This window comes from Nycticebus coucang, chromosome 21 (assembly GCF_027406575.1).
Source record: "Nycticebus coucang isolate mNycCou1 chromosome 21, mNycCou1.pri, whole genome shotgun sequence".
Lineage (NCBI taxonomy): Eukaryota > Metazoa > Chordata > Mammalia > Primates > Lorisidae > Nycticebus > Nycticebus coucang.
In genome coordinates this window covers 35,161,697-35,185,048 of record NC_069800.1, presented here as the reverse complement: position 1 = coordinate 35,185,048, position 23,352 = coordinate 35,161,697, and the positions used below count along the sequence as shown (strand labels likewise).

General features: G+C 44.9%; 2 protein-coding genes across 3 annotated transcripts in view; both read right to left on the bottom strand.

The window, feature by feature from the left end:
* Positions 1-3,969, bottom strand: part of DNAAF9 (dynein axonemal assembly factor 9) — a 171,709-nt gene extending 167,740 nt beyond the window's left edge. The window contains exon 1 of one of the 2 annotated variants that reach the window (XM_053573869.1): positions 3,777-3,969. In XM_053573869.1, the coding sequence (XP_053429844.1) occupies positions 3,777-3,859 (83 nt within the window). In that variant the 5' untranslated portion in view covers positions 3,860-3,969. The remainder of the gene's footprint in view (positions 1-3,776) is intronic. The other variant, XM_053573870.1, reaches the window with a different exon arrangement.
* A 10,896-nt stretch (positions 3,970-14,865) lies between these two features.
* LOC128573495 (elongation factor 1-alpha 1-like) lies at positions 14,866-17,257 on the bottom strand. Its single transcript, XM_053573737.1, has 3 exons — positions 16,749-17,257; positions 15,866-16,100; positions 14,866-15,697 (listed from the first exon to the last, which is right to left on the bottom strand). The coding sequence occupies exons 1-3, from the start codon at positions 17,255-17,257 to the stop codon at positions 15,074-15,076; spliced, it is 1,368 nt and encodes a 455-aa protein (XP_053429712.1). The 3' UTR covers positions 14,866-15,073.
* Between the last annotated feature and the right edge of the window lie 6,095 nt (positions 17,258-23,352).

The window sequence follows — 23,352 nt, the reverse complement described above, 5'->3', positions numbered from 1 at the left end:
CTACAAGATCAACTTTTTTTTTTTTTTTTTTTGAGACAGTCTCAAGCTATCACCCTAGGTAGAGTGCCATGGCATCACAGCTCACAGCAACCTCCAACTCCTGGGCTCAAGCGATTCTCCTGCCTCCTCCCAAGTAGCTGGGACTACAGGTGCCCACCACAACACTCAGCTATTTTTTGTTTGCAGCCGTCAATTGTCATTTGGTGGGCCTGGGCCTGGAACCAGCCAACTCAGGTGTATGTGTCTGGCACCTTAGAGGCTTGAGCCACAGGCGCTGAGCCAACTTTTTTTTTTTTTTTTAAGACAGAGTTCTGCTCTGTCTCCTGGGCTAGAGTGCATGGCATCATCATAGTTCACTGCAACCTCAAAGTCCTGGTCTCCAGCAATCCTCCTGCCTCAGCCTCTCAAGCTTGTTCTGGGTCCCAGACTGATGGCATGGCCACCATTTAGAGCATCAACAGCCATCATTACAGAAGTAAAAAACAGCAAATTACATAGGAGAAGCTTTTACCCTGAAAGGCTACACCTTATTACTAAGCACATTTCACTGAAGAAAAGCAACTCATAAGACCATACCCAACTTCAAAGGGCAAACAAGTACAATTCTATTACATGCTTATGAGACAGAAAACAAAAATATTTGCTAGACAGCACTGATGACTATCGTATCCTTAAAAAGAAGCCTCTAATTCTGAACAACAATATTTAACTCCTGATCTCCATTATCCATCTCTGAAAATTAACTCCCTCACTAGAAAAAAAAAAGTATACACTTGCAAAATACTATCTGCGTGTGGTAGGAATGTAACTTCACCAGTCAGGCCTGCCTCTTTCCTCATTCAGGAGTCAGGGAGCAGCAGAGAAGCCATATATGGGTAACAGGAATGTACTGAAGTCAAACTGGCTAGAAACGTTCAATGTCAAAAGTGAGGGAAAGGCTAGAACAGGCAAGAAAAGCATGTTCAATTATCTACAGAGGTGGAGAAAAAAGAGAACCCTCTGTAAATTTGTTCACCAAAGGTATGGAACAGCCAGGCTTTGGAGTCTTTTGCACTACCCCTTGTCTGAAATGTTAACAAGTTTCATTCAAACCACTGGACGGAAGAATTGGAGTTTGGGTATGATTAGTAAAGTTAGACAGCATACTTTTTTTTTTTTGAGACAGAGTCTCAAGCTGTCACTCTGGGTAGAGTGCAATGCCATCACAGCTCACAGCAACCTCCAACTCTTGGGCTTAAGTGACTCTCTTGCCTCAGCCCCCTGAGTAGCTGGCATTACCGGCACCAACCACAACACCTGGCTATTTTGTTATTGTTGTTGTTGTAGTTGTCCTTATTGTTTAGCTGGCCCAGGCTGGGTTTGAACCACCAGCTTCGGTGCATGTGGCCAGCGCCATAATCACTGTGCTATAGGCACCAAGCCCAGCATACTTGTTTTTAACATAAAAACACTAGCTTTTAAATGCATTAATAGCATACCATCATGGTACTAGAAATAAAAAAAAAACAGCAGTTAAGAGATGGATTTTATGGTAAAGATAATTTTTTTATAAATCTCAAAAGACAAATAAAGATTCCTAAACTCAAGATGAACTGGGATAAACCCAAGTCTATATAGAGCCTAAATTTAACGGATGGCTGCTCCAAGTTCTAAAGTATCCTGTGCAATTTCTATACAAATTCATATATTTTTTGTTCCAGACAGTGAGACTCACAAAATCACTGGGAATGACTGGAGATGGATACCATAAGCCGTTAAACACTTGAGACTGTAAAGCCCATAAGGAATTAATTGCAGGGCAGAGCAGGAGTTCAAATAATGTCACCTGCCAAATTTCATTGGTATCTTAGCCCCACTTTCCTTATCCCATAATTTTTGGTAGCTAGGGTGTGGGAAGTAAAAGTGAAGTAAGGTTCTAAGAATTCTTCGTTGGCCTCCATAAGAATTCTTCATTGGCCTCCATGAATTTGATCTAGTTAAACAAACAAATAACCCTCCAAAACAGATTGGCAAGCAAAAAGTTAACACATAATGCCTTGAAAAATGTTTGGAGAACACTTAGAGATCAAAAATAGACCTGCCATTCAATCCTACAATTCCTCTTCTAGGTAAATATCCAGAAGACCAAAAATCACATTATAACAAAGATATATGTACCAGAATGTTTACCGCAGCCCAATTCTTAATTGCTAAGTCATGGAAGAAGCCTAAGTGCCCATCGGCCCATGAATGGATCAATAAACTGTGGTATATGTACACTATGGAATATTATGCAGCCTTAAAGAAAGATGAGACTTTACCTCTTACATGTTTACATGGATGGAGCTGGAACATATTCTTCTTAGTAAAGTATCTCAAGAACGGAAGAAAAAGTATCCAATGTACTCAGTCTTACTATGAAACCAATTTATAGCTTTTTTATGAAAGCTATAACCCAAGAAGGGGAAAGGAAAGAGGGAGGGGACTGGAGGAGAGGGAGGAAGATGGGTGGACGGAGGGTAATTGGTGGGACCACACCTACAGTGCATCTTACAAGGGTACATGTGAAATTTACTAAATGTAGAATATAAATGTCTTAACACAATTTAAAAAATGCTAAAAAAAGAAAATCCACAATGCCTTAAGTACCATAACAAGAATATAAGAAAAGCCATGCTAAAGTGTAAGTTGACGACCCTCTTTCAAGGGAACAATACCATATTTGCCACTTAGCTAGAAAAAAGGAAAAGCAAACAAAAAACAAAATCTCCCCTCTGGTTTAATGACAGTTCAGTATCAAAGCCCCTCGCTCTCCCTCCCTTCCAAAGGTTTCCGTTGCAACCCTTGTGTAATTCCAATCTCCACACTCCGCTGGCAGCCCTATACAAGCTCCATTACAAACAATGCCCAGACTACAAGGTCAGCACCAAAGGCACAGAAAGCAGAAATCGGAAACGTATCTTCCTAAACCAAAATGGGGTGGAGGAACCTTCCCTCTCAATCACTGCCCTACCCCCTAAAACAACAGGCACTGGGGGGACTCTTTCCCTAGGCTTAGGGGGCTGGCGTCTGCCGCCTTTGGGGCTTCTAAACCTCTTTCCTCTATTCAACCAGTTAGTCTTCCCTCCTGCACCCACAATGACTCTGCCTTCCCTCAACCTGAACTCACCGCTGTGGAGCGAGGGAACATCACGATGCAGGCTGGGACATGGGAAGGTGGGGAAATGCGCAATAGGGGAGATGCTGTCAGTGTTTGTGTGTGTGTGGAGGCAGCAGGGGGGTGCTCTTTAGGGAAGTCGCTGCCAAGGGCAAAGGCTCTACAGACCTGCAGTGGGGAGCTTTATAGGTAAGGTGTGGCTGAGGAAAACCCATTTTGCGGTTCTAACATAAGCGAACTATTGTGTGTGTGTGTGTGTGTGTGTGTGGTGGGGGGGGTCTAGAGTAGCCATTTCTGGGGGAAACATTCCATGGGGAAGGTAAATGAGTTATTCATAAGGAAGTCACCTGGGATTCTGGACAGGGGAATCTTTCCTTAAGGAGACATTCTGTGGGGGTGGGAATGTCATAATAGGAAGTCTTCACAAGAAACCGTTGTGGTGTTGTCCATAGAGGAGCCATTGTGGGGCCTCTACAGAGGGCGCCGTTCCTGGGAAAACGTTCCTCCAGGAGCCGTTTAGAAAAGAACTGTCCGCTAGGAAGCCATGTCGGGCCACGCCCTGCGGCGGGAGGCGTCGCCAGACCCCCACAACCCGCAGCCCCCGCCTGGCCGCCCCCTCTGCGGCCTCGGCCCCGCGTACCTGACGGAGGGGTATCCGCTTCTGGAGCCTCCGGGGGAGCGCGCGCGGGCCAGCCCCAGCCGGCGCGGGGGGTACACGTCCATGGAGGCGGGCGGCGGGCGGCGGAGGAGGACCGTGCCGCTGCGAGGGTAGCTCTGGATCGCCGGGTAGCTCTAGGACCGCTGCAGCCGGGCGGGGCGGCTGGGTGTGCCGGTGGGAGGGGGCGCGGCACGCGGGGGCACGTCGGCGCCGGGGGCGGGGCCGGACGCGCGCAGAGTGCGGAGGGGGCGTCAGGGCCCGAGAGGAGTGAGGGCTGCCCCCCGGTTGCAGGGCTGCGCCCTCCTTAGGCTGTAAGGCGGCCGAGTTGGGTGTCGGGACCGCGGATCTGAGGGTTACCACGGCGCCACTCAGCCCTCTCCTCAGGGGCCGCTTCACGCAGTGGGACTCCGCGTGGCGCCCCCCAGCTAAGCGCGCGGACGCTCTCGGAGGCGGAGCCTGGCTCCAGCCCTGCCCCGCCCCGCCGGCTCTGGCCTCCTGCGAAGCCTCCAGCTGCTGCTGCCGGATCCCTGGCGCTTCCCGGGTGCCGACTGCCTTTCCCCGGACTCCCGGGCGAGTTCCTCGTTGCTGTCTCCTCACCTCCTGCTCCTCTGTCGCGGACTCACTGTTCAAACATCCAGCGGATTCCTAGCAGGCCTCCAGTTAGCAGTGCGCGCCCAGCCCTGCAGAGGGCATGGGCGTTAGTGGTGACAGTATCCCACAGGACCCTGCGGCGTTACCGTTCAGATCCTGGCTAGACCCGTTTCCGAGTGGGGCCACGGACCAGAAACGTAATCGCGCTAAGCCTCCGTCTTTTCATGTGTAAAATAGGGAAATACTTCACTGTATATACACAGCACGTATTTAATCACTTAATCCTTCATACTGTATTGACTTTGTCAAGATGCCTTAAATGTCCTGTATTTTTTTTTTTTTCCAGAGACAGTCTCACTTTGTCGCCCTCGGTAGAGTGCCATGGTGTCACACAGCTCACAGCAACCTCCAACTCCTGGGCTTAGGCGATTCTCTTGCCTCAGCCTCCCGAGTAGCTGGGACCACAGGCGCCCGCCACATCGCCCAGCTATTTTTTTGTTGTTGCAGTTTAGCCGGGACCGGGTTCGAACCCGCCACTCTCAGTATATGGGGCCGGCGCCCTACCCATTGAGCCACAAGCACCGCCCCCTCCCCCTTTTTTAAAATTCAATTACTTGGTTGGGCGGCGCCTGTGGCTCAGCGAGTAGGGCGCTGGCCCCACATGCCGAGGGTGGCGGGTTCAAACCCAGCCCCGGTCAAACTGCAACAACAACAAAAAAAAAAAAAAAAAAAAAATTCAATTACTTGGGAGGGCAATAAAGTGAGACTCTGTATCTACAAAAAAAAAAAGATTCAATGACTCTCTCTTGAAAAGATTCAGTGCCCAAGCTGGAGTGCAGTGGCGCTATATAAGCTCACTGCAGCCTCGAACTCCTAGGATCAAGCGATCCTCCTGCCCCAGCCTCCTGAGTAGCTGCAGGCATGTGCCACTATGCCTAGCTAATTTTTCTTATTTTTTGTTGTTTATTTTGGGACAGAGTCTCATTCTGTAGCCCACGGTAGAGTGCGGTGACATCATAGCTTACAGCAACCTCAAACCTGGGCTCAAGTGATCCTCTTGCCTAAGCCTGAGTAGCTGGGACTATAGGCGCCAATCATAAGGCCTGGCTAGTTTTAGAGAGGAGACTCTTGATCAAGCTGATCTCCAACTCCTGAGCTCAAGCAATCCACCTGCCTCAGCCTCCCAAAGTGCTAGGATTACAGGCATGAACCACCACTCCTAGCCTTAATTTTTTTTTTTTTTTGGTTTTTGGCCGGGGCCGGGTTTGAACCCGCCACCTCCGGCATATGGGACCGGCGCCCTACTCCTTTAGCCACAGGCGCCGCCCCTAGCCTTAATTTTTTATATAGACAGGGTTTGACTGTGTTGCCCAGGCTGGTTTAGAACTCCTGGCTTAGCCACTCCTCTTGTGTAGGCTTCCCAACTTGCTGAGATTACAAGTATGAGCCATCGTGCTGGCTCCTTTATTCATCTTTTTACAATAAATTACAATAATTAGAACTATTTTCTTGCCATAGGCATTGGTGCTTAAATCACTTAAATGACATCACTAGCTGAAAAATCCTACCTCCACGAATAAAGATCTTGGTAATCCCTATTGTGTTTCATGCAGGTTTAGCTGAGGAAAGACCAGAAGAAGGAGTAGGAATTTAAGTATTGTTTTTCATATTCAAGGAAAAAAAAAAAAAAAGACTGTTTTGGCTCAAGTCCCAAGTCTTGAACAAGTAACTGCCATTATTTAGAGATAATTTCTTTTTCTTTCTTTCTTCCTTTTTTTTTTTGTAGAGACACAGTTTCATTTTATTGCCCATGGTAGAGTGCAGTGGCATCACACAGCTCACAGCTACCTCCAATCCCTGGGCTTAGGCAATTCTCTTGACTCAGCCTCCTGAGTAGCTGGGACTACAGGCACCTGCCAACTGCCCAGCTATTTTTTTGTTGCAGTTTGGCCAGGGCTAGATTTGAACCTGCCACCCTCGGTATATGGGGCCGGTGCCCTGCCCACTGAGCCACAGGTGCTGCCCTAGAGATAATTTCTTATCAATATTCATGCGTTGAAAATCAGGCAACCAGGGCGGCGCCTGTGGCTCAGTCGGTAAGGCGCCGGCCCCATATACCGAGGGTGGCGGGTTCAAACCCGGCCCCAGCCAAACTGCAACCAAACAATAGCCGGGAGTTGTGGCAGGCTCCTGTAGTCCTGGCTACTCGAAGGCTGAGGCAGGAGAATCGCTTGAGCCCAGGAGTTGGAGGTTGCTGTGAGCTGTGTGATGCCACAGCACTCTACTGAGGGCTATAAAGTGAGACTCTGTCTCTACAAAAAAAAAAAGAAAAGAAAATCAGGCAACCAGTGATAACCCTCATTCCCAGAGGCTTGTGCTTCTGAAAAATCAACTAGTCAAAGAAAATGCCATGAAGGCTATGTTGAACAGTTTGATGAGAATATTTCAGATTGTATATGAAACCCGCACATTGTACCCCTTGATTGCACTAATGCACACAACTATGATTTAACAATAAAAAAATTAATAAAAAAAATCAGCTAGTCAATAACAGTTTCACTCTGGTAAACTCTACTTCTGAAAGTTAGTAAATCAATGACAGCCAAACATTGGCAGCTCTATGCTTCTAGACAATAGCCAGTCAACCAATGACCAGGGTTCTGAAAGCCAGTCCTGAGCTGCTGTGCCATGCTAACACAAGTCAGAGTATGTTAATTGCTAAATACTCTTCTGTCTGAAAGATCACCAGTCCTTAAAGGCTAGGCTTTCCAAAACCTTATATAAGACCAACTCTGGCTTTGTTCTTGGAGACTAACCCTTACAAGTACAGCTCTTCCCTTGCAAGCAGATAAGAAATTCACCTATTTTTTTTTCTTTTACATCAGACCTTGGGTTCAATTTATTAGTTTTCACAAGTTTAAAGTTCACAACACTTTTTTTTTTTTTTTTTTTTTTTTTTTATTGTTGGGGATTCATTGAAAGTTCACAACACTTTTAAGATTCAACTCCCATTTACTGTTAGGTATGAATTTGGAGTTGTGACAGATATAGTGACACAGCCATGAGATTTATCAAATATAGCTTTTTCAATTTTATGCCATAGTTGTTTTCAATTTTACCCCAAAGTTGCCATTAATTATTTAAAACAACTCAATAGTTATATGCACAAAGTTGTTCAACCATCACCACAATCAATTTTTTGTTTTTTGAGACAGAGTCTCACTTCGTCACCCTCAATAGAGTGCGGGGGTCACAGCTCACCGCAACCTCAAACTCTTGGGCTTAAGCGATTCTCTTGCCTCAGCCTCCCAAGAAGGTGGGACTATAGGCAACCACCACAATACCCTGCTACTTTTAGAGACAAGATCTGGCTCTGGCTCAGGCAATCCACCCACCTCAGCTTCCCAGAGTGCTAGGATTACAGGCGTGAGCCACCATGCTGGCCACCACAGTCAATTTTAGAACATTTTTTTAATCACTCCAGTAAGAAACCGTTTGTCTATGAGCAATCATTCCCTATTTCTCCCCAACCACCCCAGTCTTAAACAACTACTAATCTTTCTCTCTATAAATTTACCTATTCTGAACATTTCATATGATTTGGAATCATATGTGATCTTTTGTGACTGGTTTCTTCCACTTAGCATAACGTTTATAAGGTTTATACATGTATCAGAATTTTGGTCCTGTTCATGATTGAATAATATTCCATTGTATGGATACACCATTCTTGGTCACCCATTTATCAGTTGATCAATATTCGGGTTGTTTTTACCCTTTTTGCTATGTGTTTTAGCTAAGGCTGTTATGAATGTGTAGAAGTTGCTGTGTGGACATGTTTTCACTTCTCATAGATATGCTTCTCATGTATCTAGGAATGGAATGCTAGATCCTATGGCAACTCTATGCTTAAACTTTTGGGGAACTGCTCAGCTGTTTTCCAAATCAACTGCACCATTTAAATTCTCACTGGAAACTACAGTGGTTCCAAATTTTCCACATCCTCCCCCAAATTTATTGTATTTTTTAATTTTTTTTTTCACCATACACTGGTTTTATATACCATTTGACAAATTTTCATCACACTGGTTAACATAGCCTTCCTGGCATTTTCTTAGTTAGAGTGTTCAGACATTTATATTCTACATTTAGTAAGTTTCACATGTACCCTTGTAAGTTTTACATGTACCCTTGTAAGATGCACCCTAGGTGTGGTCCCACCAATTACCCTTCCTCCACCTATCCTCCCCCCTCCCTTTCCCCTTTCCCCATATTCTTAGGTTATAATTGGGTTATAGCTTCATTTATTGTATTTTTTATTTTAGCCATCCTAGTGAGTATAAAGTGGACTTTCATTGTGGTTTTGGTTTGCATTTTTCTGTTAACTAATGATGTACAGCATCATTTCATGTGCTTATCAGCCATTTGTATATCATCTTTGGAGAAACATCTGTTCAGATTCTTTGCCCATTTTATTTATTTATTTATTTAGAGACAGAGTTTCACTTTGTCACCCTTGGTAGAGTGCCCTGGAATCATAGCTCACAGCAACCTCACACTGTTGCCTCAGCCTCCCAAGTAGCTGGAACTACAGGCACCCGCCACAACAGCCAGCTAATTTTAGAAACAGAGCTCACGGGCGGCGCCTGTGGCTCAGTCGGTAAGGCGCCGGCCCCATATACCGAGGGTGGTGGGTTCAAACCCGGCCCCGGCCAAACTGCAACCAAAAAATAGCCGGGCGTTGTGGCGAGCGTCTGTAGTCCCAGCTACTCAGGAGGCTGAGGCAAGAGAATCGCTTAAGCCCAAGAGTTGGAGGTTGCTGTGAGCTGTGTGAGGCCACGGCACTCTACCGAGGGTGGTACAGTGAGACTCTGTCTCCACAAAAAAAAAAGAAACAGAGCTCACTCTTGCTCACGTTGGTCTCCAACCATGCGCTCAGGTAATCCAACCACTTCAGTCTCCCAGAGTGCTAGGATTACAGGCATAAACCACTATGCCCTCCCTCTCTTTTTATATTCTTTATGGGGTCTTTTGAAGCACAAAACTTTAAAATTTTGATAATAGCCAATTTATTTTTTCTTTTGTTGTTTGTGCTTTGGGTGTCATAACTAAGAAAGCATCAACTAATCTAAGATTGTGAGGAGTTATTCCTGTTTTCTTCAAAGAGTTTAATAATTTGAGCTCTTTTTTATTTTTATTTATTATTTTTTCTATTTTGTAGAAAAAGAAATAATGACAAGAGACAGAGTCTCACTTTATTGCCCTTGGTAGAGTGCCATGGCGTCACACAGCTCACAGCAACTCCAACTCCTTAGCTTAGGCGATTTTCTTTCCTCAACCTCCCAAGTAGCTGGGACTACAGGCACCCACCACAATGCCCAGCTATTTTTTTGTTGCAGTTTGGCCAGGGCCGGGTTTGAACCCGCCACTTTCAGTATATGGGGCCAGTGCCCTACCCACTGAGCCACAGGCACCGCCCTGGGCTCTCTCATTTTAAATCTTTGATGCATTTTGAGTTAATTTTTGTATATGGTGTGAGGTGGGTATTCTATTTCATTATTTTTTCATGTGACCGTCCACTTGTATCAGCATCATTTGTTGAGCAAATGGTTTTTTCCCAATTGAATTGTCTTGATACTCTCATTGAAAATCAATTTTTTTATTTGTGTATATTTGAACCCTCAGATGCCACAATGCAAGAGTGAATTTCATGATGAATTTTATGAACCATGCATAGTTCTTTTATTTATTTATTCTTTTTTTTTTTTTTTGAGGCAGAGACTCAAGCTGTCACGCTGGATAGAGTGCTATGGCATCATAGCTCACAGCAACCTCTAGCTCAGACTCAAGCGATCCACTTGCCTCAGTTTTTCTATTTTAAGTAGAGACGAGGTCTCGATTTTTGCTCAGGCTGGTCCCAAACTCGTGAGCTCAAGCCATCCACCCACCACGGCCTCCCAGAGTGCTAGGATTAAAGGCATGAGCCACCATGCCTGGCTGAAAGACAGTGCACAGTTACTGAATGAGGGAAAAGTTCATTTGCAGGGCAGTGCCTGTGGCTCAGTCGGTAAGGCACCGGCCCCATATACCGAGGGTGGCGGGTTCAAACCCGGCCCCAGCTGAACTGCAACCGAAAAATAGCTGGGCGTTGTGGCGGGCGCCTGTAGTCCCAGCTACTCGGGAGGCTGAGGCAAGAGAATCACTTAAGCTCAGGAGTTGGAGGTTGCTGTGAGCTGTGTGATGCCATGGCACTCTACCGAGGGCCATAAAGTGAGACTCTGTCTCTAAGAAAAAAAAAAAAAAAGTTCATTTGCAGTTCTTTGTGTGCAAGTGTTCTTTCAATATTGAAAATGGTGGAAAGTTAGATATAAATCAGTGTATACTAACAGCTAAGCATAAAAGATGTGTAATTTCCTCAACTTTTACTAGAGGAAGTGCTAACAAATTTTTAGCGAACCATAGTAGCTCATGCCTCTAATACCAGCACTTTGGGAAGCCATGGAGGGAGGATTCTTTAAGGCAGGAGTTTGAGACCAGCCTGGGCAACATAGTAAGACTCTATTTCTTTTTCTTTTCTTTCTTTCTTTTTTTTTTTGTAGAGACAGAGTCTTAACTTTATCACCCTCGGTAGAGTGCCATGGTGTCACACAGCTCACAGCAACCTACAACTAATTCCTGGGCTTAGGCGATTCTCTTGCCTCAGCCTCCCGAGTAACTGGGACTACAGGCACCAGCCACGATGCCTGGCTATTTTTTTTGTTGCAGTTTGGCCAGGTCCAGCTTTGAACCCACCACCCTCGGATATGGGGCTGGCACCTTACCCACTGAACCACGGGCATCACCCAAGACCCTATTTCTAAAAAAAAAAAAAATGCTTTTAATTAGCCAGCCTTGTTGGTGTGTTCCTGTAGACCCAGCTAGTTGGGAGGCTGAAGGCTACAGCGAGCTATGATCATGCCCTTGTACCCCAGCCTAAGTGACAGATTGAGACTCTGCCTTTAAAAAAAAAAGAAAGGAAGTGATACAATAGCAAAATTTTGACTGAGAGATTCAAATGAAGAAGATAAAATAATCATACCAGATGTTGTAATGCCCTCCCACACTATGTGTTGTCATTAGTCTTTAAGCATAACATACTGCTACCGAAGTTTTTTCTAATTCCAAAATTGAAAGGAAATTTTTATTTTTTAATTTATTTAATTTTATTTTTTTTGTAGAGACAGAGTTTCACTTTATTGCCCTCGGTAGAGTGCCATGGCCTCACACAGCTCACAGCAACCTCCAACTCCTGGGCTTAGGCGATTATCCTGCCTCAGCCTCCCTAGTAGCTGGGATTACAGGCACCCGCCACAACGCCTGGCTATTTTTTTGTTGCAGTTTGGCCGGGGCTGGGTTTGAACCCGCCACCCTCGGTATATGGGGCCGGCGCCCTGCTCACTGAGCCACAGGCGCCGCCCTGAAAGGAAATTTTTAAATGCTAGGACAAACACTAACTGCAATAATTTAAAATGTGATAACTTCATTAACTACTGTTGCAATGACTGTCAAAGTTCAAAATGCCTCAGCCTTGTATAGGATTGTCATGGATGCAAATAATCACAATGGAGAAAAATTTTCCTTTTTCTTGTGCAATGATTTCCTGGTGATAAAGGCTTGCGTGTAAGACTATTTTGTGTAGAAAATAGCCATATTTCACAAACAAAAGCAAATTTTTGCAGAGACTCTCCTATTGAGTTAATAGGAAAAAAATCTTTTTTTTTTTAGAGACAGTCTAACTTTGTCACGCTTGGTAGAGTGCTGTGGCATCACAGCTCACAGCAACCTCCAGCTTGTAGGCTTAGGTGATTCTCCTGCCTCAGCCTCCCGAGTAGATGGGACTACAGGCGCCCGCTACAATGCCTGGCTATTTTTTTGTTGCAGTTTGGCCCGAGCTGGGTTTGAACCAGCCACCTTCAGTATATGGGGCCGGCGCCCTACTCACTGAGCCACAGGCACTGCCCAAGAAAAAATAATCTTATTGTTTTTGGTGGAGATAAGACAAAATTTTTATAGATGTTTGCGCAATGTTTATTCAAAGTTAAAGTAAAGCTTGGATGTTTCTATTGAAGCTGTTGACTGTCCTCATATTCTGCTGCTGCTCAAACAGCAAATGGGCTGCTGCATCTGTGAGGAAAAGGGGTTCCACATGTAGTTTCTGCTCTCACTGTGGCAAATCCCTCCTAACCACCATCAGGAAAGTAAAAGGAAGCCCGCGTTTCAGGCTGGAAGAGACACGACAGACAGTTTACTTGTGCACATCCGAGAGCAGGACTCTGGTGGAGAGTGAGGCTGCGCCCTACCCTCGCAAGGGCTCTGCATACCTGGCGCTCACCACACATCTTCAGGGCTTTCTGCCAGGCACTCAGCAAGGTGGACATCTATGTCCAGCTGGGTCAGCTCCGGAGCGAATACCTTCTGGCACTTCGGGCAGCTCTGCAGGGCCAGGGCACCCTCCACCCCCCTCCCTGGAGGTGGGGCGTCCCCCTGGGTTCAGGCGCAGGGTGTACTTGAGGGGATCTGGTGGGGGACTCCGGGTGTCCTCCTGCCCGGCAAAGAGGCCCATGGGAGTGGCCTGGGACCGCCGGGGCGGGTGGAAAGGGCGTCCAGGAAAAGATGTTGGGTCCGATCGTGAAGACCGCGGGGGGCGCAGGGCGCTCTGGGCTGCCCCTGGACTCCTGGCCGGGGAAGGCAGGCAGCGGTGGCGGCTGGCCATCCAGGGTCAGATCCGGGCTCACAGTGCGCAGCAGCTCCATCCAGAGTCGCTCGCTCTCGCTGTTGCCCTCCTGGAGAAACCAGGGGCGGCCGCTCTGGAGCCAGTCCCCTGAAGGAGGCCCCGGCGTCTCAGCCTCAGGCGCTGCCTCCCAGCCTCCTCCATCAACCCCGTGAGCGCCTGAACGAAAAATTTTATAAGGTCTCAGAATTCTTATTGACTTTTAATATAATCCATTGAAGGAAATCTTTCTGGCAATAAGGTTATGCAAACTGGAAAAGAGCAGTTTATTGAAGTACTCCATTGCTTAAGGAAGTACTCAATGCATTAAAAGTAATTAATGAAGAAAAATTTATCCATTTAAGTGTTAAGCCTGTTCTTAAAAGAGACATTACTTATGAACAAGAAAAGAAATTCTGATTGAAGGGCGGCGCCTGTGGCTCAGTCGGTAGGGCGCTGGTCCCATATACCTGAGGGTGGTGGGTTCAAACCTGGCCCGTCCAAACTGCAACCAAAAAATAGCCGGGCGCTGTGGCGGGCGCCTGTAGTCCCAGCTACTTGGGAGGCTGAGGCAAGAGAGTCGCTTAAGCCAAGGAGTTGGAGGTTACTGTGAGCTGTGTGAGGCCACGGCACCCTACCGAGGGCCATAAAGTGAGACTCTGTCTCTACTAAAAAAAAAAAAAAGAAATTCTGATTGAAGTGAATAATTTTTATAGCATTTGTCATGCTACCTTTTGAAATGGATTTCCTCCCATGAAGAATTTTATTATTTTACATTGATATTACTAAATACTCTCTAGCATGTGAACATGTGGAATCATGTTTAGTGTTGAAGAAGAAAGGAATAAAAATTGATGATGATGCTCTTTTCTATCAAAGAATGGCATTTTTAAAAGTTACTGAGAGAGACAACACAATCCCGAATAATGGAAAAGCAAGTCATGCCATAAAAACATGGTATTTGCTTCAACAAACCAAATTTAAAAAGCAGTTCTCACAGTTGTTAACTTTATCCTAAAAGATGTTCAGTATATGGCTCATAATGTTAATGTTGAACATGATTTCTAATCAATGAATATTTAGTGGACAAAAGAATAACATAAGTTAGATGCGAAGGGAAGCTATGTTGCAACAACAATGATTATAGATTGTATCTGCAAGGAATTTTATAAGCAAATCCCCTAAACAAGAAACTGTTAACTAAAATGGTCAAAAAATATAATTAAAGGGCAGTGCCTGTGGCTCAAGGAGTAGGGTGCTGGCCACATATACCGGAGATGGTGGGTTCAAAACCAGCTCTGGCCAAAAACTGCCCCTCCCCCCCAATATATATATAATTAAAGAAATAAATAATTCAGATAATGTACTTATAATTTATTTTCTTTTTTTCTCATTAAACTTTGTTTTAATGGGTCTCAAAATTCTGTGACAGATTTTTGGTCATTATTTCCATTAAAAAGTACTGATTTTAGGGCGGCGCCTGTGGCTCAGTGAGTGGGGCGCCGGCCCCATATGCCGAGGGTGGTGGGTTCAAACCCAGCCCCGGCCAAACTGCAACAAAAAAATAGCCGGGCGTTGTGGCAGGCGCCTGTAGTCCCAGCTGCTCGGGAGGCTGAGGCAAGAGAATCGCGTAAGCCCAAGAGTTAGAGGTTGCTGTGAGCCGTGTGACGCCACGGCACTCTACCCGAGGGCAGTACAGTGAGACTCTGTCTCTACAAAAAAAAAAAAAAAAAAAAAGTACTGATTTTAAAAACTGCCACACAAAAAGAAAGAAATGGTCCACAAAACATTTTCCTTTCCTTCTGAAGTTTTTACGATGCATTGTTATCATTAACCAGTCTTTTACTATTAAACTTAAATGGCCAATTGAAACAAACAGTTCTGAGACCGTTCTTCCACCACTGATTAAGACTGGGGTGGCAGGTATTAGAGATAATATTCATTTAGCCTTCTGAGCTTTCTGGGCAGACTTGGTGACCTTGCCAGCTCCAGCAGCCTTCTTGTCCACTGCTTTGATGACACCAACAGCAACTGTCTGTCTCATGTCACGAACAGCAAAACGACCCAGAGGAGGATTATCTGAGAAGCTCTCAACACACATGGGTTTGCCAGGAACCATATTGACGATGGCGGCGTCACCGGATTTCAGGAATTTAGGGCCATCTTCCAGCTTTTTACCAGAGCGGCAGTCAATCTTTTCCTTCAGCTCAGCAAACTTGCAGGCAATGTGAGCTGTGTGACAATCCAGTACAGGAGCGTAGCCAGCACTAATTTGGCCTGGATGGTTCAGGATAATCACCTGAGCAGTGAAGCCAGCTGCTTCCATCGGTGGGTCATTTTTGCTATCACCAGCAACATTGCCACAACGAACATCTTTGACAGACACATTCTTGACATTGAAGCCCACGTTGTCTCCTGGAAGAGCTTCACTCAAAGCTTCATGGTGCATTTCAACAGACTTTACTTCAGTTGTAACATTAACTGGAGTAAAGGTGACCACCATGCCAGGTTTGAGAACACCAGTCTCCACTCGGCCCACAGGGATGGTACCAATACCACCAATATTTTTTTTTTTTTTAAACATTGGGGGAGGGAACCTTATTTTATTTTATTTATTTATTTATTTTTTGTGTGGTTTTTGGCCAAGGCTGGGTTTGAACCCACCACCTCCAGCATATGGGACTGGTGCCCTATCCCTTTGAGCCACAGGCACTGCCCCAATACCACCAATTTTGTAGACATCCTGCAGAGGCAGACGCAAGGGCTTGTCAGTTGGATGAGTTGGTGGCAGAATGTAATCCAGAGCTTCAAGCAGCGTGGTTCCACTGGCATTGCCATCCTTCCGGGTGACTTGCCATCCCTTGAACCAAGGCATGTTTGCACTTGGCTCCAACATGTCATCATTCCAACCAGAAATTGGCACAAATGCTACTGTGTCAGGGTTGTAGCCAATTTTCTTTTCTTTTCTTTTTTTTTTTTTGTAGAGACAGAGTCTCACTTTATGGCCCTCGGTAGAGTGCCGTGGCCTCACACAGCTCACAGCAACCTCCAACTCCTGGGCTTAAGTGATTCTCTTTTTTTTTTTTTTTTTTTTTTGGCTGGGGCTGGGTTTGAACCCACCACCTCCGGCATATGGGACTGGCGCCCTACTCCTTGAGCCACCCGCTTAAGTGATTCTCTCCCCCACAGGCGCCACCCGCTTAAGTGATTCTCTTGCCTCAGCCTCCCGAGTAGCTGGGACTACAGACGCCCACCACAACGCCCAGCTATTTTTGGTTGCAGTTTGGCCGGGGCCGGGTTTGAACCCGTCACCCTCGGTATATGGGGCCGGCGCCTTACCGACTGAGCCACAGGTGCCGCCCTGTAGCCAATTTTCTTTTTTTTTTTTTGTAGAGACAGAGTCTTACTTTATTGCCCTCGGTAGAGTGCTGTGGCATCAGACAGCTCACAGCAACCTCCAACTCCTGGGCTTAAGTGATTCTCTTGCCTCAGCCTCCCGAGTAGCTGGGACTACAGGCGCCCGCCACGACGCCCAGCTATTTTTTGGTTGCAGTTCAGCCGGGGCCGGGTTTGAACCCGCCACCCTCGGTATATGGGGCTGGCGCCCTACCAACTGAGCCACAGGCGCCGCCCAAGTGCTGACTTCTTTAACGATTTCCTCGTATCTCTTTTGGCTGTAGGGCGGCTCAGTGGAATCCATCTTGTTAATGCCAACAATTAGTTGTTTCACACCTAGTGTGTAAGCCAGAAGGGCATGCGCACGGGTCTGCCCATTCTTTGAGATACCAGCTTCAAATTCACCAACACCAGCAGCAACTATCAGGACAGCACAGTCAGCCTGAGATGTGCCTGTAATCATGTTTTTGATAAAGTCTCTGTGTCCTGGGGCATCAATGATAGTCACATAGTATTTGCTGGTCTCAAATTTCCACAGGGAGATATCAAGGGTGATACCACGCTCACATTCAGCCTTCAGTTTATCCAAGACCCACGTGTACTTGAAGGAGCCCTTTCCCATCTCAGCAGCCTCTTTCTCAAAGTTTTCAATGGTTCTCTTGTCACTGCCACCACATTTGTAGATCAGATGGACAACGATGTTGATATGAGTCTTTTTCTTCCCCATTTTGGATCGAATGGGCAGTTTTCACAACACCTGTGTTCTGGCGGCAAACCCGTTGCGAAAAACAATTTATTTTCTATAAATACAAAATTTTAGTATATATCCTAGGTATTTTTTTTTACCAATATGCCTGTGAATAGGCAATTAGCTATAATTCAAATTCAACTGGACTCCTGTATTTGCTAAATTGGCAACCCTACTTGTGGATGATCTGACCTACTACATGTAATCCATTTAACAAGGATCTTTAAAAATAATCTGAACTGGGCGGCGCCTGTGGCTCAGTGAGTAGGGCGCCGGCCCCATATACCGAGGGTGGTGGGTTCAAACCCGGCCCCGGCCAAACTGCAACCAAAAAAATAGCCGGGCGTTGTGGCGGGCGCCTGTAGTCCCAGCTACTTGGGAGGCTGAGGCAAGAGAATCGCTTAAGCCCAGGAGTTGGAGGTTGCTGTGAGCTGTGTGACGCCACGGCACTCTACCGAGGGCCATAAAGTGAGACTCTGTCTCTACAAAAAAAAAAATAATAATAATAATCTGAACTGGGCGGCGCCTGTGGCTCAAGGAGTAGGGCACCGGTCCCATATGCCAGGCGGGTTCAAACTGAGCCCTGGCCAAAAAAAAAATAAAAATAAAAATAATCTGAACTGTGAGTGGTGGCTTATGCCTGTAGTCCCAGCTAATTGGAAAGCTGAAGTAGGAGGATGCCTTGAGGCTAGGAGTTTGAGACCAGACGGGGCAACACAGCCAAACCCATCTCTACAAATAATAGTAATAATCTATCATAATCTTTTTAATGCAGGCATAATTTCCTTATAAGAATAGGAAAAATAAAATGTATATTTCATTTTACTTGACAAAAATTTTTTTTGACAAACACATACAGTTGTAAAATTCTTGCCCCAGTAATTAGGACCATTTCCATGATCATAGAAAGTTCTCTGAAACCTTTAATTTAAAATAATAATAATAAAATAATAACACACACACAAGAAAGTTCTCTGACACTCTTTTGCAGTCAAATCCCCCACCTCTGCCCTAAGCAACCACTGATTTGATTTTAATGTCCATAGATTAGTTCTATCTACTGTTGATTTTTATATAAATATAATCAAATGTAATGATTTTGAGATTCATTCATTTTTGTTATATGTATCAGTACTTTGCTTATTTTTATTGATGAGTCGTTTGGACATAATATAATTTGTTTATCTATTTACTAATTGGTAGACATTTGAGATGTTTCCAGTTTGAAGCTATTATGTATAAACTGTTGAAAACATTCATGTATAAGTCTTTGTGCAGCCATATGTTCTCATTTGTCTTGTGTAAATACTTAAGAGTAGAACTGCTATGTTATATGGTACATGTATGTTTGTCTTTATAAGAAACAGTCAAACAGTTTTTCAAAGTGGTTGTACCCCATTTTACACTTAGTCATGTATGAGAATTCCAGTTGCTCCACATCCCTGGCAACACATGGTAGTGTCAGTCTACTACAGTGGTCAGTTCTCAACCTGTGGGTCGTGACCCACAGGAACTGTATTAAAGGGTCGCAACCTTAGGAAGGTTGAGAACCACTGGTCTACTATGTCTGTTTTCATTTATTTAAGAAAGGATTAAGAGGGGATTGAGGGCGGCGCCTGTGGCTCAAGGAGTAGGGCGCTGGTCCCATATGCCGGAGGTGGCAGGTTCAAACCTAGCCCCGGCCAAAAACCAAAAAAAAAAAAAAAGGGGGATTGAGCCTGCTATGATGCTCAGGATAATGATTCCTCTCTATTCAATGTCTCAAATCAGGGTCTTAAATAAAAGCTTGAACTGATTCAACTTTGATTTTTTTTTCAACTTTGATAATTTTGCCACAGCTACTTATTAACTGCCTGTGTTGGTCTAAAAGAAGTGGTGTTTATGCAGGGATTCCCAAAGATAAGTGATAATAAAAGCTATAGTTTAAAAATATACTGTGTTCTAAGCACCTATCATATATACTTTATGGTAGTAGCCTCCAAGATGGCCCTGAGTAATCCTAACTCCTGTGTTTGTGCTTTTGTTTTTGTTTTTTGTTTTTTTTTTTTTGAGACAGAGTCTCAGTTGCCCTGGGGTTGAGTGCCATGGTGTCATAGTACACAGCAACCACAAACTCTTGGGCTGAAGCAATCCTCTTGGCTCAGCTTCCTGAGTATGAGCAGCTGGAACTACAGGAGCCCACCAGAATGCCCAGATCATTTTTATATATTTTTAGTAGAGACAGGGTCTCCTTTGCTTAGGCTGGTCTCAAACTCCTGAGCTCAGGCAATCTACCCACCTCAGCCTCCCAAGAGTGCTAGGGTTACAGGAGTGAGCCACTGTGCCAGCCTATGTTCATGCCTTTGTATAGGCTCCTTCCACACTGAATCATGTCCGGCCTGTGACCAATACAGTAAGGGAGAAGTCACAATGTGTGACTTGGTCATAAAAGACACATGCAGGTTCCATTTGTCCTCCCTTGGATCATCCATCTGTTCTGGACAAAGGCAGCTGCCATTTTATGAGGATACTCAAGCAGCTGTATTGAGAGGCCCACATAACAAGAAACTGAGGCCTCTTGCCAAAACCAGCACCAACTTGTCAGTTGAGTGACTGAGCCACCCTGGAAGCCAATCTTCCTTCCAGCTCTGGTCCCACCTGCAATGATCACAGCCTCAGCTGACACTTGGCTGCAGTGCTGAGAGACCCTGAGCTAGTGCTGATTGGCTAAGCTACTCCTGCATTCCTGACCTTCAGAAACTGGTTAAGATGATAAATGTGTTATGTCATTACAAGTCACTAAGTTTGAGGGTGATTTGTTACACAGCAATAGTTGATTAATACATCCTCACAGCAGGTCTGTAAAGTAAGGATTAGCTATGTCTCCCTGACACAAATAAGGAAATTGAGCCTCTCAGAAAGGTTAAGTGACTTGCCCAAGTAAATGTCAGAGCAGATCTTTTTTTCCTTGACAAATAATTTAGATTTTAAGGCAGTTTTCACAGACAAACCATAAAGAGAAACATCAGGTTCGGTGCCTGTAGCACAGTGGTTACAGTGCCAGCCACAAACGTGGAGGCTGGAGGGTTTGAATCTGGCCTGGGCCAGCTAAACAACAAAGACAACTGTAACAAAAAATAGCTGGGCATTGTGGCAGGTGCCTGTAGTCCCACTTACTTGGGAGGCTGAGGCAAGAGAATCACTTAAGCCCAGGAGTTTGAGGTTGCTGTGAGCCATGATGCCATATCACTCTACTGAGGGCGACATAGTGAGACTCTGTCTCAAATAAATAAATAAATATATATATATAAATAAATGGAAACATCACACCTCAAAAAGCAAATATTAGCTTCCCCTAACCTCATTTTCCTCCCCAACATTCCAACATCTTCTCTCAAAATTTCTCAAACCTACTCAACTTTATGCTCCCCACCCCCCATCCTGTCCCCTGCATTTCCCACTCAGCAAATTAAAAACTGGCTACCTTGGAATTGAGTTTTGATTTTAGCTCTGTCTTTCTCCAGTGTCCATGTTCCTAACCACTCCCTTTCTAGAGGGGATTTCCTAGGAAGAGCATTAAATTCAAAGACAGTAACAGATGCAAATAAGGGAGGATTTGATAGATTCTGGCTGCTTCTGGGGGAACAGAAGGAGAGCAGCTGAGCATGGCTGGAGCAAACTTCCTGAGAAAGGAGGTGGCAGGGTAAGGCAGGAAAAGGAGTTTATACCAAATTTGAAGAAAGCTGTAGGTTATGCCGACAATTTCATATTTCTATGTAACAAAGAACTTTAGGCCCAGGAGAACGGTCTTATTTCTGAGTTTTACAGATACTTTGGTGGCTTCACTTGAATTATGCCTGTAATCCTAGCACTCTGGGAGGCTGAGGGAAGTGAAATGCTTGAGCTCAGAAGTTTGAGACCAGCCTGAGCAAGAGTGAGACCCCCATCTCTAAAAATAGCTCAGCATTGGGGAGGGCACCTCTTGTCCCAGATACCCAGCACTCTGGGAGGCTGAGGCAAGAGGATTACTTGAGCCTAAGAGTTTGAGGCTGCTATGGGCTATGACGCCACAGCACTCTACCAAAGGTGACAGAGTGAGACTCTCTCTCAGAGAAAAAAAAAAATAGAGTAAGACCCTGTCTCTACTAAAAATAGAAAAACTTAGTAGGCATCATGGAAGGTGCCTATAGTCCCAGCCACTTGGGAGACAGAGGCAAGAGGATCTCTTGAGCCCAAGAGACTAAATAAGGTTGTTGTGAAGTTTGATGACCCACAGAACCCTACCCAAGGCAACAGAGTGAGACTCTGTCTTAAGGAAAAAAAAAAGCTACTAGTAATTAAGATTTACTATGAAGCTATCATAATGGCACAGGGAGATATCATAATGGCCCAGGGAGAGGTAAACAGACCCAAACATCATGGGACCTTGTTGTATAATAAATGAGGCAAATTAATAAGGGAATTGGTGGACTATTCAAGATGTGGTGCTGAATAATTCACTATACATGTAAAAAAATATATTTAAGTCCCCGTGTGACCTTATATACAAAATAAACTGTAGGTGATTTAAATATGAAAAACAAACACTTGAAAATGATTTCAAGTGTTTTCAAGGGAGGCTCAAGTGAGTGGATCACTTGAGCTAAGGAGATCAAATAGGGAATAACTTTATGTCTTAGGAAAACGGGTGGATTTCTTAAATAAGAAAGAAAAATCAAGGTCAGGTGTGATACTTTGTGCCTATAATCTCAGCTGCTCAAGAGGCTGAGGCAAGAGGATCATTGAAGCCAAGGAGTTCAAAGCTATATTTGAGCCACGAACATGCCAATGTACTAGAGCGTGGGTAACAGAGCAAGGCTTTGTCTCAAATAAATAAATAAATAAAAAATAAGAACTCTAAAGAAAAGCCTGATATTTATGACCACATCAAAATTCAAAGAATAACCAAATTGACCATCCCTGTTATAACATGGATAATACTTGAAAACATTTTGCTAAGTGAAAGAAACCAGTTGAAAGCTGGGCATGTTGGCTAGCAACTGTAATCCCAGCACTCTCAGTGGCCAAGGTGGGTGGATTGCTTGAGCTCAGGAGTTCAAGACCAGAGAAAGATCCAGATCCTGTCTCTAAAAAAACTAGTGGGGCGTGTGTTGGGAGCCTATAGTCCCAGCTACTCAGAAGGCTGAGGCAAAAGAATCCCTTGAGCCCCAGAGTTTGAAGTTGCTGTGAGCTGTGAAGCCACAGACTTCTACCAAGAGCGCCAAAGTGAGACTATGTCAAGAAAGAAAGAAAGAAAGAATGAATCAGTTGAAAAGACTACATACTGTATAACTACATTTAAATGAAAGTCCAGGCCAGGTGCAGTGGCTCACTTCTGTAATCCTAGCACTCTAGCATGCTAAGGCGGGTAGATTTCTTGAGCTTGGGAGTTCAAAATCAGCCTTAGCAAGAGTGAGATGCCTTCTCTACTAAAAATAGAAAAAACTGAGGCAAACGATCACTTGAACCATGGAGCTTGAAGTTGCTGTGAGCTATGTCTCCATGGCACTCTACTCAGGGTGCCAGAGTGAGACTCTATCTCAAATAAATAAATAAATAAATGTCCAAAATAAGCAAATCTATAGACAGAAAGTAGATTAGCAGTTGCTGGGGGCTTGGGACAGAGGGGAAATGGGGAATGACTGCAGATAAATATGAGGTTTCTTTTTTTTTCTTAGAGTCTTACTTTATCACCCTCAGTAGAGTGCTGCCATAGTGTCATAGGTCACAGCAACCTTGAACTCTTGGGCTTAAGCAATCCTCTTGCCTCAGCCTCCCAAGTAGCTGGGACTACAGGCTCCTGCCACAACTTCCAGCTATTTTTTTTAGAGACTGTGTCTCACTTTAACTTAGACTGTTCTTGAACTCCTGAGCTCAAACAATCCATCTGTCTTGGCCTCCCAGAGTGCTAGTACTATGAAATGAGCCACCATGTCCAGCCTTATGGAGTTTCTGTTGAGGATGATGGTCATGCTCTAAAATTAGATTGTAGGGCAAGGCACAGTGGCTCACATCTCTAATCCCAGCACTCTGGGAGGCCGAGGTGAGTGGATTGC

Coding starts and splice junctions, on each gene's coding strand:
- LOC128573495 (XM_053573737.1), bottom strand. CDS start 17,257: ATGGGGAAGAAAAAGACTCATATCAACATCGTTGTCCATCTGATCTAC. Junction 16,101..16,748: donor TGGGCGGCGCCTGTGGCTCA/GTTGGTAGGGCG, acceptor AAAAAAAAAAAG/AAAAGAAAAGAAAATTGGCT. Junction 15,698..15,865: donor CTCTGCAGGATGTCTACAAA/ATTGGTGGTATT, acceptor AAAAAAAAAAAT/ATTGGTGGTATTGGTACCAT.